Genomic DNA, 14926 nt, shown 5'->3' with positions numbered 1-14926 from the left:
GCTTTGCAGCTGATTTAAAATGTACACTCCGGGCACTTCTCAATGGCCAACACTTAAAATGCACAGCTCAGATCTTTCTTTTACTAGCAGTAGTTCCTCAGACCTTTTAAAATACAGTCAATTTACTAAAAAATTAAAGGCCTAGTAGGGACACAGAAAACCATTAAAACTCATCACTAGGTGATGAGATTGCAAAACCTGGTATCTCTTCTTTCACTTGACTACTTCCCCCCTGCTCCAAATGACGTTTCCAAACCCACAGATGTCCACTCTATTACCAAGAGACCCTTTCCAAATCAGGTCCAGATAACTGTAACTTCTTTTCCCACACCCACTCATTACCCATATACCTCAGATCCATTGGTCTTGTCCACTCCTGTCATCTATCAAGCTTCGCATTTTGTGAGTTTTACTCCATTCTTCTCTGCAAAGCTACCACTCCTCGCCCCTTCATAAATTTAACACATACTCAGGAGCCCACAACAAATAAGACACTGCAGAAGCTGTCACTGAGGCCAAGCAGTGACAGACCACTCACAAACATCACTGTTCTCAGCTTAAGAAACCTTGCTCTAGAAGTTTGCCACCACCTTAGGGTGAAACTGCTCTTTTGGAACCACATTCCAGTATTATCTTTAAGTTAAATCATTTCAAAGCCTATCGGAGGAGCTACGATGTTACTATGATTGCTAGATACAAGATTACATAAGCCATTTTGACTTCGGTACAGATCCAAGTCCACTTAAAATTAAAAGCATTCAAGGCTCAGAGACTTGGCCGTGTCACAAATGCAAGAGCTCAGTGCTTCTCAACTTTGCACACCCATTTGTCTCAAGTAACAGCTCTCTGAATTAGGAAGCATGTGAAAATACAGATATCTAAGTAATTGAGTTTGAAGCTTTGTGTTTAACAGAAGCACTGTCTATAATGAAGAAACTGACAACTGTTAGCATTTCAAATTACTCACCCTTCACGTTAACCTCTTGACACAAGAAGGTACTATCTTGGTATTTTACTGCCAGTGAAGACATTCTCAGCACGGACAGGAAACATTAATTGAACATACAGATAGAAATTAAGGGAAGTAATACAGACCATGTCTGCACTGATTTTATTATTGCCTAGACAGTCACAAACGAAACATCCATTGTAATGAAGACGTACCATGAGTGGATAAACAGCTGTACCATTTGGAACTGCAAAGACAATCTGAATTCCAAAATTTTAAGCATTTCCAGCCATAAGCTACTTACCAGTGCTCTGCAGTCCAAAAACCCAAAGCTCGCAGTTACGACTGCTAGTTAAGTAATGCCACCATCATATTTTCCATATGATGGAAAGCCTTTAAAAACTTCTCCATGGAGGCTGAAAATTTCCAAGTTTGGTATGAAACCAAGCCTTCACAATAGAATTTTTCTTGGTTGATGTGAAATGAAGGAAAATCCACTCGAGTCAGATTACAAAAAGAGATTTTACCCACCAAACAAATGAAATGCCCACAAACAGACCAATATGAAGTTGTTAAAGCAACTGCATTTCAACACCTCTAAATACTTGAGAAATTTGCTCCTGTAGGTACAAAAAGTTTTTTATTTTCTAGATATAATACTGCCTCGTGAAGATTTTTTTTCTTAATGAGCATTAAAATGGCAACTACTTACCCTTCTCAATACCTACAGTAAAGGACAGCTAATAACAAAGTTTATTTGGCGAGATCCTCAAATGGCAAGAACACAAGATATTCCACTCAACTGCTTTCCTATTAAAGGACACAAAAGTTTAAAACATTACTGAACATTTTACTGAGATTTCCAATTTCAGGTGTTCTACTTTCATATATTCCATAAAGCATTTTTGGGATGTATACCACATGACTCACACCAGCTACTTTCATTTGTAGTCTGAGCTAAGAGAGCTCTACCAGATGTTTTTGATTAAGCTCTTGAGAAGCCCTAGCAATCAAACCAATAAATATCCATCTTAATAATTAAGAATGGAGGAGGAAAAATGCCTGCAGCCACTACACTCCACGTACATGTCACATCTCTACTTAATTTTGCATTAGCATGTATCTCACATTTACACATACATTTTCAAATACTGCTGGCAACTTTTAAACATTTTTCACCAACAAAAAACACGAGGGCTTCAGTTCATCTTGCAACTGGTTTTAGCTTCAAAAACAAAACGAAAACCCCACAAACCTAAACCTGCATCTCTTCACACACAGAGCTGAAACCTTCTAAAACAATGCATACATTGCCCAATTAAAATATTGAACAATTAAAGACTTGTTCTAGGGCTGTATAAATCTCTCTCGTATTTATTCCATAACTCAAATTCTACCAGAAGCAGTTTTGTGGGTAGAACAATAAGCTGCAAAACAGATCAGTCAAAACTCATGTCAAACTGCTTTATTACATCTTAAATAACATTACATTTTAATATAGTATCTATCTTGCATCCAGCTTTCTTGAAGTACACTGACTTTAAAATTAAATACAAAAGGTGAAGAGGGATACAGGGTGTGGAGAAAGCTCTACAGAGTAGTTTCATGAAAGAGAGAAAGAAGGAATTCATCTTTTATGCCAAATCCAGGCCTAACGCACAATTACAGCACATTTTTGTACAGAATGTTGCAGAGAAAACAAAATGGAGAAAAGCTACTACTGCTGCTAGGAAGGAGCATTTCTGGATACAGTGAGAAGATAGGAAAGTTTAACAGAACAATCCGCTGTCCAAACACTGCTGCTTTTAACATTTTATTTGAAAAGAAAGCCAGGAAAACCTGCTCATTACAAAAATGACTCTAATCAGATGCAAAGGACTCATCCTACAAGAGGAACTGGCTGTGAGGAACTGATTTATAAAGAAGATGGTTTAGGTTCCCTCCTCCCACACCCCAGAATCTTTGACAGCGATTGTTTGAACAGGCCGTTTCTTTAAAAAAAAAAGTGACTTATCACGCTACTCCAAAACGTGCATAGCTTTGTACTTGAGTTCTTCATAGATTTATGCACAGAGTAGCAACAATAAATGAATACAGCGACAATGGTTACAGTTTTTAAACAGGTTATTTCTTCAAAGAAAAAACATCTAGAGGACTTAGTCCAATATGCACTTTTTAGCATTTCTACAGCATGCGATTCTAAGAGTAAACCCACCCAATATGGCAAACAATCAAAAAAGGTTTTTTTGTTTAACTTAGAAAGTTCAAGATCATTATTTTCAAAACATTGATTTGTACATCATTTCATACACAAAGAATTGACTCAATACCCAAGTGTAGGATAGGTCTCTTTTGAAAACAGAGATTCCTGGTTGTTGAGACTACAGGATAGTGTTAGGATATATAAATTGCCCTTTCAAGTGGACAAAACCAAAACAGATTAAAAAAATCAGTGTGGTGAGAAGAGGGGGTAGGAGGGACCAAGGATTGCATTTGTTATCCATAAAAGGTGAAAGGATTCTTTAAACAAGCATTCATTACCTTGTACAGCATGTGCTTGGTTACCTTACTGCTTAACATTACCCTATATATGCCAAGTTTTGTGCAACAATTATTTGTGATACTAGAAAATAAAATAAAAAAAATTAGGGACTAAATTTACAGCGTTAATAACCCCCAGATGCTCTGGGCTAGGACTCCCTTGTTTTGCTCAATTAAATACATAAACAAATGTATTTAAAAAGGAAACTTGAAAAAAAATCCTGCTACAAACATGACTTTAAAATTTGCGAGTGAGTGAGATAAAAGTCCTTAACTTTGACTTGGAAACTACGGTGAAAGCTAACTGTTTCACAATTATGCTCAAGTATATTTTCTGGTCATGCTTTTATGATAGTGTTTGATTTTTAAATTCTCAAGACAAAAAAAAAATGGTCCCAAAAGGAATGCACAATTTCATTTTGCTTACAACACAGAAATTCTTCTTGGAAAGGTAATTGTGCTCTTCATTTCAGCAACAGGAGACGGAAAAGATCTTGCCCTTTGAAGTTGGGGAGGATGGGGGTCCAAGTTAGTATGGTTGGATTGGATATGCTATCATTTTAAATTTTCAATCGTTGGAAACTTCTTCCAGTCACGGAGTCCGCCGCTCTTCTGACACACAGAAAGATGTATTAAGAGTTGCACTTTGATAAATTCTAGTCAGGTTTCAAGTTTTGCTCTTGCTACCCACTGATGCATTCTGCCATTATCTCCCCATTTTCAAGAACACCATTTATTTACCAACCCAGACTCAAAAGACCATAGAATCATCCCTACCAGGAAAATAAAACCTGCCATAAATAGCTGACCACAAAAACGTCATTGCGTACATTAAACAAACAGCCTTCTAAAAGCAAACAAAACAAAACGCTACACTTGTTTTTTTCCCCCATGACTTTCCTAACTCGAACTATAAGCTTACAGCATAAGCAAAAAAAGCATTGCTTGGACCTGGAAAAAAGCATCTGAACACCAAAAAACGACAGCCTTACTTAATTTGCTACGTACTTACTTCAGTTCCAGATCTTGAGGAAGCTGTCCCATGATCCTGTTGCCACTGCCATACCATCATCAGTCACACCTAAGCAACTGACACGGTTATCATGACCAGCAAGGACACCTATAAATAAGAACATGCAACAAACCTATTATATTGCTCTGATGATTTCTTATTTCTGTTCAAGTAACTCTGAGGCAGCCGTGTTTGGATTAGTCATCCTATACATCCAAAAATTCTGAACAAGAGTGGTTTAGATTTGTAAATGCTTCTGCTTTTTCAGGCACAAACTTAGAAATAACTGGGTGGGTTTGCAAGGCAGTAACGCAGAAAATGCCGACTCCAAAATTTTGCATATACTCTGCGTTATAACCTTACTGCCTTCTTGTGAGTTGTGAAATCACTGCCTTGAAAATCCTGCCAACAGTGTCATGTTAACACAGTTTAACCATACACTGCACAGCACTTAGTATTTCCTCTCCGCAGTGGTTAAGATCAATTAGATTTTGCAAAATTTTGAATGCACTGAACAAGAAGCTGAATTATGTTCTGAACACTGAAGCGTTTTCCATCTATTTTTATCTTACTATGTTTATAGGCACTTCCAAAACTTCAACACCTACATAGTTTTTGCCAATATGGAGATCTGCTGCAAATCAATTATAGTACCATTAAAAATAAAACTGAGACACTAAACTAAACAGCAAAAAGGGAGCCAACATTTACCTCTATTCCCTTTAACTGTTTCAAGGAGGTAAAAACAAAACCTACTTATGTTTGAGCTCTACACAGCCCACTGCACTGAGCTAAGATATGCTTGATAGATTGCATAACAGACTGATCAATCTTTCTACATCAAATTACACTGCACACAGGACTTACCTCCTTCATATTTTGGGGTTTTTCCCCTTTGTTTACTATGAAGGAAGTTTTAGTTCTCATACAAGCTAGTACATTTAAAGAATTAGTGATTTTTAACTCTTACTTCAGTGTAAAAATCACTACTTCCTACACAAGGATTCCTGATGTTTGAAAAAGTAACTGCTTTTATCAAGTGTATCAGAAATGTAAGACTGTAATACCCTTAATCTCCAGAGCCTATTAAATCTGTATACGAGTCTAAGGCTCAGCACAGGATTCTGCACTTCTGCAGCAGAAACCGAATCGTAAGTGTTGAAGTGGATGATACAATCTTCAAAAATTCAGCATGATACAGAAGCCAGCTGCCAGAGCCGACGCAAGTGCCTAGGAGTTACCTAGAATTTGCTGGGAAATAGCATTAATACATTAAAACTGACAGTCTGCCACCACCATCAGTAAGTGCTGCAATTTGATAAACCAGAGAGAGAGTGAGCCAAGAAGGCTTACACAATTTGTTCTGAACATATCAGCTACAAAGGTGTTTAATATAGAATCAGGCACTAGGCAAGTGTAAATTCTGCTCAGCAATCTAAGTCTCAGAACATTTAAATAAGCAGAAAATTTAAAGCAGTTGCTTAAATCAGTTTAAAATTTGGCAGTTAAAAAAATCGCATTTCATGAGTACACGGACTGTATAATACAGATTAGTATAAAATTTTTTCCTCATTTCTACAAGTAAGCAAGATCATCACCTCCCCTCCCATTCTTTGTCTTCATGACGTAATTTCAAAGAAGAAATACAGGACAAAACACAATTGAGTAAGTCACAAAATTCTCTTCCCTGGTCATCTCCCTCAGTACTTTGTTATACGCCATCACCTATATGATATTTCCAGAGCAGGTGAAACACCATTTGTGAACCTAAATCTAGCTGCTAGTTGCATAAAAGGACTTACCTGCTCATCTGATTTAATAAAGCATTAAATATTTTATTTTCACAGTACTTAATTACAACTAATTGTAAACTAATCTAAACATTAATGAAGAGCAATTTCTCAACTCATTGCCAAGTTTTAGATACGTATAGGCCTACATACGCATTTATGGTCTCAATAATTAAAGTACAAGAATTTTGAGCTACAAATCTCAACACACAGGTGAGGCTTATTTCAACAAATGCATTTCAGTATTTCAGTAATTGCATTTGGCACCATTAACTTGCAAATAGAACCAAATGCTGTTAATGTGCCCACAGTTCCAGTTTCTCAGCACTAGTAGAAAACTGTCATGAATTCTGGAAGAAAGAGTAAAATCTGAGTGCTAAGACAAAGCTGATAAAGAAATTAAGAAATCAAACGGAAATTACTTAGGTGTAGTCCAGGGTTACATATTCATATCTTTTCTACCTTTAGTACACAATCCTCTCAAAGCAGTAAGTCAATTTGCACCAAATAATGTACTTGGAACTTATCCTTCCAACTCCACACGAAGGGATATTCTGCTTGGTTGGTGGTTTTTGTTTCCTTTTAAAGCAGACCTACGTAATTTTAAAAGCCCAGAAACACTTTGTTCAATAACAGAGTAGGCTCCCATCATCATCCCGTTCTGATACAAACAGCAACACATTTGTGACATAACGTGTACTTTTTCTCCTTTTTTCTAATAGAATTTTTGATTTTAAAGAATTCCAGTTAAATTATCTGAACTTTTGGGACATATAATTTCTATTCACTTCCTCAAGAGGGAATCTGCACAATCTTTTTATTCTGTTGTCCCTACAGTTACTGCTACAAATAAATATCATAAAAGATACGTTTACTTAAGTAGCCACATTGATGAGTAGCAAAATTCTTACAAAAGAGGTAGATTGCCTGATGTGGCAACACCTTCAGCGATCCTTTTATTAGCCCATGCTAAAGTGTCAGTTGGTTTCTACTTTAAAAACTCACACGAAATAACTAAGGAGTATATTTTAATAAAACCTTTCTGGCAGAAACGTTTAGTGTACAAATGATTTTGGAAATGATGAAAAGCAATGAACCCGAACTGCTGCTTGACAACTACAATACCATAAAATCAACGCAACTATTCAGTGGAATATGAAATATCTGACGGCATTTGATAGCTTATCCACTTCCAACTTGTACTATTTCCGTAAGCTGCTCTGTCAATTGCTGAAGTCAGGAAACAGTAAGACCTCCATTGAGGAGATGGTAGACAGTACGTTGAATTGCTCTGAACAACTCATGTAAAACAATGCCATGAGCTAAATAAAATAAAAATACGTACAGCCCCCCCATCTCCAAAACCTTGTTTTTAATGGCAGTCTTCCTGTTCTCAACCATCCATTGTTCCCTTTCATCATTGAAAAGTATTCCAATCGATTTTTTATTATCGGTAAGCCATATTTACACTGTTGGTCATCTTAAAACAGGCTATCACTGAGTTCTGAAGTTGAGACAGGGACTGTTAACAAGTCTGCACGTGTCACAGCTCACACATTCAGAATGCCACTGTTTCTCATATTTTAAACCAAGTATGTTTACCTGCTCTATCAGCTTTCAGTGTATCCCACACGTTGCAGTTAAAGTCATCATAACCAGCTAGGAGGAGACGTCCACTCTTGGAAAATGCTACAGAGGTGATGCCACAGATGATGTTATCGTGTGAATAAACCATCAGTTCCTGATCAGCCCGAAGATCAAAAAGCCTGCATGTAGCATCATCCGAGCCTGTGGCAAATGCATTGCCATTGGGGAAGAACTTCAGTGAGAGGCAGAAGGGAATAGGAATAAAAAAAGACAAAAGATTGCATATTAATTTCAAAGTAGCTGACAAAATGGACAAATTACTCAAAAGCTGCCGTGTACATTATACCTGGAAAACACAGAAGTTAAAAATTAACAAAAAGCTTTTCATCTGGCACTCAAGTATAGAGCCCATCACCTCCAAAGTACTCCACAGCTGTGCGTTTGGAATAGAACTTTACCCTAGCTCCGAAGTTGGACTTGATGTCTGCCTCTTTGACTATATTATTTTGTAGGGACCAAGTACAAAAAGAAAGCACCAATAAAGAATGTTCCCCTCTCCACTACTGGCATATGGGCAAAAACAGTGAAGTAATTAATAACGAGTGTAGAAAAACTACCTTAGTCACCGTTTCCACTTACCACAATGGATATCTAGCTGTGGAGAACTACACCACACAGTATATGCTTAATAGCTGAGACGAAAGCAATATAAAACCAGATTTAAATCCCATGTCCTCTGTTCAAGCTGATACTTACACAGATGGCGTTGATATCCGACTCATGGCCAGTGAAGGTTTGCCGACACATTCCTTCTCTAACATCCCACAGTTTGGCAGAGGCATCACAGGCACCAGAAACAAAACACCGGGCATCAGGAGCAAGAGACAAACTCATGACATCTCCAGTATGCCCAGTAAATGTAGTTGTCTGCTGACCAGTTTCTATGTCCCAGAGAGCACTTGAAAAAAAATTAAAAAGGCAAAAATCAACACATTCACGTCATCTTTTGTGCTCCATTAGAAAGTCTATACAGCAAATTTCATCTAAACCCGTTAATTTCTCTTCTAAAAAGAGAACGTCCATGAAGTATTAATAAAAATATATTGAGAGTACAAAAACAGACATTCTTTGCTGAACTACTTGGCTATGTTACACAATAATTGTACATAGCAGATTTTAAAAGTCATCTTCAATTTTTAAGATATTGGTGTTTTTAAAACACAGAACAGGGGAAAAAAAAAAAGACTAATGTTCATGGCTGTTTATACACAGAGCTCCTGAGCCATGGCAATGACTTCACTGTCCAGTGGATAAAGTAGCAGCTGTAAGGCTACAGCAGTAGTTGAGTCAGCCTCCTTTTCATAATATCACTGTGAATGTATAACTTTGTGAATTATGTTTGTTGTCTTAAAGCCACATCATTTTCCCCAAGACAGCAAAATCACTACTATGATCAAAGAGTGTAAAAGAATGAAACAATACAACTCTCTCTTTAATTTGTCTAATTTCTCAACAAGCCAAATCCATCAGCAACAGACTTGCAAATAAAAGATCGTGGTACTTCGTCACTCTTAGAGCCTGGCTGATCCGAGGTGCTATCAAGTACAAATTTATCCAGACAACCATCAAGTTACTATGATAACTCCTGAAGCAGTTGTATAATCTTTTAGAAGAGCCTTGTTTTAACAGATCCTGTTTGTTGTTGGTGGTGTTTGTTTGTTTTTTTTTTTAATGAAAATTGTATTTAGGAATCTTTCAGTATAAAAACAAATGTCTATATTCAATAGCTACTCAAAATCAGTGGACTAATAGATGGGTCTTCAAAGAGACTGACATTGTGTAGGAGAGGTATATATTAGACAACCTTTGCTGTAAGAACTGCTGCCTGGGAGAGCTGCATTGCTTTTAAGCAGCAGATATAATAGAAAAATTGATGAAAAGAAGATTGAGACCTTTTTTGTTCCGAAGCTAGTATTTATTAAGACAAACACCTACATTCTCCTCGAAAAAACCCATCTGCTGTCACCGTAGAATATTTTCTAGGAGCTCTTCTGAATAGTAGCATTTTGTATTAAAAACATCCAAATATGACTTTCAAGAAAAAGTAATGAAAACTGAATATTGAAGTACTTGGAGAAGAGTCACTAGTCTAGTATACTGATTTCTGAAAGCCAAGTAGTTATACTAAAAATTACCACATACCATCTTATCACAAAGAATTAGGTCAGGCTCTTCAGAACATGGGCATAACTGAACAGCCAAAGCTAAAACACTTGAAAGACCATGTTTTCCATTATTAGTAATAAAATGACATATGAGCAATAATCAATCATGTTGAATCTTCTGGATGACTATCAGCTTTATGAAGAATTACGTTTTCTTCAATATCAGAGTTTAAATGTGAAAAGTCTTTACTAGCAATCATATCACAATTCTACTGCTTACCAAGTGGTGTCGCCAGAGCTGGTAACTATTTGATTATCATCCAAGAAACGACAGCATGACAAGTATCCTGAAAGCAAAATATGTTGATCAATAAAATCAGAGACTACTCTTCACACTGCATACTGACTTAGATGTTCCTTCTTCCTCCCCTGGAGGTGCTGCAAGATGCTGCTACTATACATAAAACACACCACAGACAATTTTTACACAGGAACCTTGGAAATTTGAGACAATATATATTTAGGCTCTCTACAGGCCATGCACAATTCAACCAGTATAGTAATACATTAGTATCAGCAAATTGATCTAAACAAACACACAAGAAAATTACTGAAGTAGGGGTCTGAAAATATCTTACTGGTTTTTCTTTTGGTAGAAAGTGAGCAGAGGAGGAGAAAGGGAGAGAGAAGGAGAGATGGAATAGTGAGGCAAACCTCTCAAATCCACTGGCCAACCCGGACAGAAGTACAGGTTATCTGGCACTGTACACTGACCTTCCTAAGAAAGTGGATCTTTACAACATCCAGGAGCAACAAATGTTTGTGGCATGGACCGGATCATACAGCTATTGAAATAAATAAACTACATTCTTGGTCAGTACAAAGAAGCAAATAATTATCTGAACGCTGTGAACCTTCTTTCTACTGAAGGACCAGATGCCAAGCCATCAACACAGTAACTCTGGTTACAAAATCAGTCTGTCCCAGCCACCTCTATGTCAGTGTGTTTTCTAAAGCACAATCAATCTTCTGAAAATTTAAGCTATGGCAAAGTACGAAAATTTGTAAACATTGGCTTCCAGCTACAGGTGTTGTGCAATTCACCAACGGAAAAGCAGCTCATTAAAACTGCTCCTTTGAAAAGACTGCACATGAATTGGTCAGGTCTCGTCTCAAATGTATTCTCTTGATTTCCCTTGCATTACAAGGGAATTCTGCCTTGTGTTATGCAAAAATCCATGTTTTCCCAATACAGCGTATAACCTTAAAAAGACCATTAAACGGCTGGAGTACCACAGAAATAATGCTCTTTTTATTGCTAAAGCCTTTTATATGCATACACAAGGCCACTCACTGAAAGCCAAAGCTCCCTGTGTCCAAAAATCATTCCAATTCTCCTTGTGCCCTGAAAGGGGTTTGAGTGGTGGGGAGAGGACCTCCTAATAAATCACTAAGTGGTCACATCACAACCACTATTATTATCTGAAGGTCCAATCAACATTGCTTTCCCACACCCTCGACTCCACCCCGAGGGTACAGAATTCTTCTAAATTACATGAATCATACCACAGAAGAAAACCCACTGAAAGAAAATTAAATAGCAGTAAGCCCACTTTAATACACATTCAACTTTTTCTGTATAAAAATTCATTAATGTACAACTATTCATTTCTGAGTAACTTTAGTTTCCTTCAAAGAGTAGTCTTCATACCATTTTCTTTACCCTGTAACTAGAGGTTTGATGAGACAGAAAAAACAGTCAGACACAGAATCCACCTGATGCTTTCTCCAAAGAACCATTAAAGGTTTTCTCCAGAGCCAAGCTGGCAACCTCTAGAGCAATCCGTGTCTGTTTTGCTGCATTTCGGATTACACTTTTTGTGGAAACAAAAAGACAAGAAAAATGATGCGCAGCTTCTCAACTGCAGCCTTACAGCTGAATCCCTTTCTCAGATTGCTGGAGGAATTACTGATTCTGCAAAAAAAAAGCAAACTACTGATGTGTTTTACAGGCTCAGTACTTCACTAGGACTCTACAAGATACAAGAACACACATATAGCCAGAATTTTCATTTCCAGTGGAGTTTAAGAAACACCCACCCATCTCCCACCCTTCCTCGGAAAAAATTCCGATCCCATTCACCAAAAAAAAGCAAACTGTCCATTATCAGACAACATACAAAAGCAGTTCACACTTGGTAGGTGCTCATCTCCCTTAACTGCATTGTTTAGGGAGCAGAGAGTATCTTCACTCAGCAATTTTGCGTTTAAACGTACTTTGTGACAATGAGCTTCTTGGATCAGAAAGAAAAAATTTCAACTCATCCCCTAAACTTAAAAAGAAACAAAAAAACCTTTGCAACACCTGTGTTTCTATAGTCCTTCTTACCTAGCTAGATGAATTCTGCTTCATCTGTCACTAACAGAACCTTGCAGCTGCTGTTTACAGCCTAATTAAACTGGCAAAGCCTACACGGCTACCTTTCTTGCCTCACTCACATGACAGCCCACCTTAGAAACAGAAACTTAAGGTAAAAATTAGGGTACTGTATTTTAGGCAAAAAGGAGAAAAACAATCAGTTATCATCCAAGCAGTTAAAACTGAGAGAGCTGTATAAGGCTTATGACTACCAGCGGCTAAGGATCAAACAAGTAATTCAAGGTACTTTTAAAAGCAACAGCATGAAAGCTAGTAAAGCTGGAAGCAAGAGGAGAAAATTGTTTAGAAAATGTGTTTTGTAATTACATCTCCCTTCCTGATAAATTCCAAAAACACGGCAGAGGGACTAATACACAGAAGAGTTTGAACAACTTATTAACAAAGCCATGCCACACCAGGCAGTAAAATAACATTCCAATGAAACTTGAATAGATTTAAAAAAACAATTATCTGCACCATGTACTCAGGCAACTTAGATCACTGAGTAGGTACTTACCTGTGTGACCAGCTAGTTCACGGCTGACACGTACATTCCCTTCACGAGTTTTCAAGTTATAGATGGAACAGATATTATCAAGACCACCACAAGCCACATAATTTCCAGAAGGAGCATATGCACAAGTCATGACCCAAGATGAACGCAGGGGAATAGCATGCACCTGAAACAGATATATTAAATCCTTCATCTGCAGAACAACTCATTCAGTACTTCCCCATCAGGAGGTTTTCATCTCCCTCTCTCTCAAGCCACACATCTTTTGGTCAAAAGCACAAGAAGAAAATAAATAGCTTGTAAGACCGAGTAATGATGTAATTAAAACCTTGGATTTGCCTTTCCTGAATTCAGTTTAATCAGCAATTTTGGTAAAAACTAAATGATTTCATTTCAGTGCTCTGATTACTATTGGTTTGTAATAGGTTCAGGAAAATATTGACTTCCAAGTACAGTCAGCAGAACTGCCAATTCCAGGCTTAGATGCTATGCTGTGAATGAACAAGTGAGGAAATTGCTACTCTCACTGCCATTTAAATCCTTCTTTGGAAATCCACTGCAAGCAATCAGACTTTGTGTTTAAATAACTCCCCATGTTTCCTTGTCATTCTGTGCTCAACAAAACTTTATAAAAAATATTGAAACCAAACATTTTCTATCTTGTTAATTTATTGCATTCATCCTTCAAATTTGTTCATAACATCTTTGAGAAAGGGATCATATCCTTATGTATATCGTGAGCTCCCATGCAATATTCACGATGCTCTCACATTTCTGAAGTAAATAGCAAAGACTAGTGCCTGTTCCTCCACTGCTACAGTTAGCAGTGATGCAGCAGTGATCAGCAGTTAGAGAACAATACTGTGCTAACAACATGACCAGATCATTTTCAGAAGTTTTCTAACAAGGAACTACCTAGAATATTTACCTTGAGTCACTTATCTTATCATGCGGAAAAGATCTTTTTATGACAGCTGTGTTACTTCCACTCTGTGCTGCAATGGCCAAAAAACATCTGCAGGCTATCATTCAAATGTTTTGCATCAACTACTTCCAGGTGCTACCCAGACAAATTTAATACTGTTTTAACACCAAGCTATTTGTTAGCTGTAATTCCAGGTGTTTTTTTGTTTGTTTGTTTAAGAACAGAGCAAAACCAACAAAACCCACACAACTCAGTCACTACTTCACTGAACCAATCTTGCCAACAGTTATGGGGGGGGGGTGGGGTGGGGACAGAGATGTTTCCAGCAGCTGAGGAGTTCCATCTCTGATTCTTGTAAAAAAAAATATCCGTCTGGTACCAAACTCCGATTCCATTCCATCTAGATAAGACAGCTGCTCTCTGCCTCTTGGTGATGCCACGGATTAATTAACATTTATATCAAAGTAGGAGATACTAATACAGAAATAATGGTGCACAGTGATTATTTTAGCATCTTCCAGTTCTGTTGCAGTCATTTAAAACACATTTACCTAGGGGTTAGGGTCAAAAAAAAAACATAAAAACAAAAAACGGAAGGTTTATTTTTATTCTGCAAACAGTATTATTCTTTAGTAAAGTTATGGATTCAATAATTTCACAACTTGACAGATTCCAGTCATCCCAGCTTTAGGAGTTACTATTGCAAGTGTTTGTTTCTGCTTCCCCTCTGCAGCATGCCATTTGCTTATGCACATGGGCAAAATTGCTTATAAGGCTCTGATATGAACCAAGTCAGGAAAATTTGTTTGGAAAAGTCAATTCCATGCTCCTGTGTCCAAAAGACTTAAGTATCCCTCCCAACTGAAGTCAAAGGGGCAGCATGCGAACTGTTGCTAGCCCTTTTAACTGTAACTATAACCACTAAATACCAACCAGTGTCATGTGAAAGTAAAAGTAATTCTCGTCTGCATCATATGACTGCAGCCAGGAAATGACGACTCACATATTTCAGGTCTTTCAATCC

General features: G+C 37.4%; 1 protein-coding gene across 11 annotated transcripts in view; it reads right to left on the bottom strand.

The window, feature by feature from the left end:
* Positions 1–2399: 2399 nt before the first annotated feature.
* Positions 2400–14926, bottom strand: part of GNB1 (G protein subunit beta 1) — a 45319-nt gene continuing 32792 nt past the window's right edge. For 8 of the 11 annotated variants that reach the window (XM_035557502.2, XM_035557493.2, XM_035557494.2 and 5 more), the window contains 6 exons: positions 12981–13143; positions 10325–10391; positions 8636–8837; positions 7895–8111; positions 4503–4610; positions 2400–4102 (listed from right to left, as the gene is read on the bottom strand). In XM_035557502.2, the coding sequence (XP_035413395.1) occupies positions 4504–4610; positions 7895–8111; positions 8636–8837; positions 10325–10391; positions 12981–13143 (756 nt within the window). In that variant the 3' untranslated portion in view covers positions 2400–4102; position 4503. The remainder of the gene's footprint in view (positions 4103–4502; positions 4611–7894; positions 8112–8635; positions 8838–10324; positions 10392–12980; positions 13144–14926) is intronic. The other 3 variants (XM_035557503.2, XM_035557504.2, XM_035557505.2) reach the window with 1 other exon arrangement.

Source organism: Cygnus atratus, chromosome 21 (genome assembly GCF_013377495.2).
Source record: "Cygnus atratus isolate AKBS03 ecotype Queensland, Australia chromosome 21, CAtr_DNAZoo_HiC_assembly, whole genome shotgun sequence".
In the NCBI taxonomy this organism is placed as follows: domain Eukaryota; kingdom Metazoa; phylum Chordata; class Aves; order Anseriformes; family Anatidae; genus Cygnus; species Cygnus atratus.
This window is presented reverse-complemented; position numbering and strand designations above follow the sequence as displayed.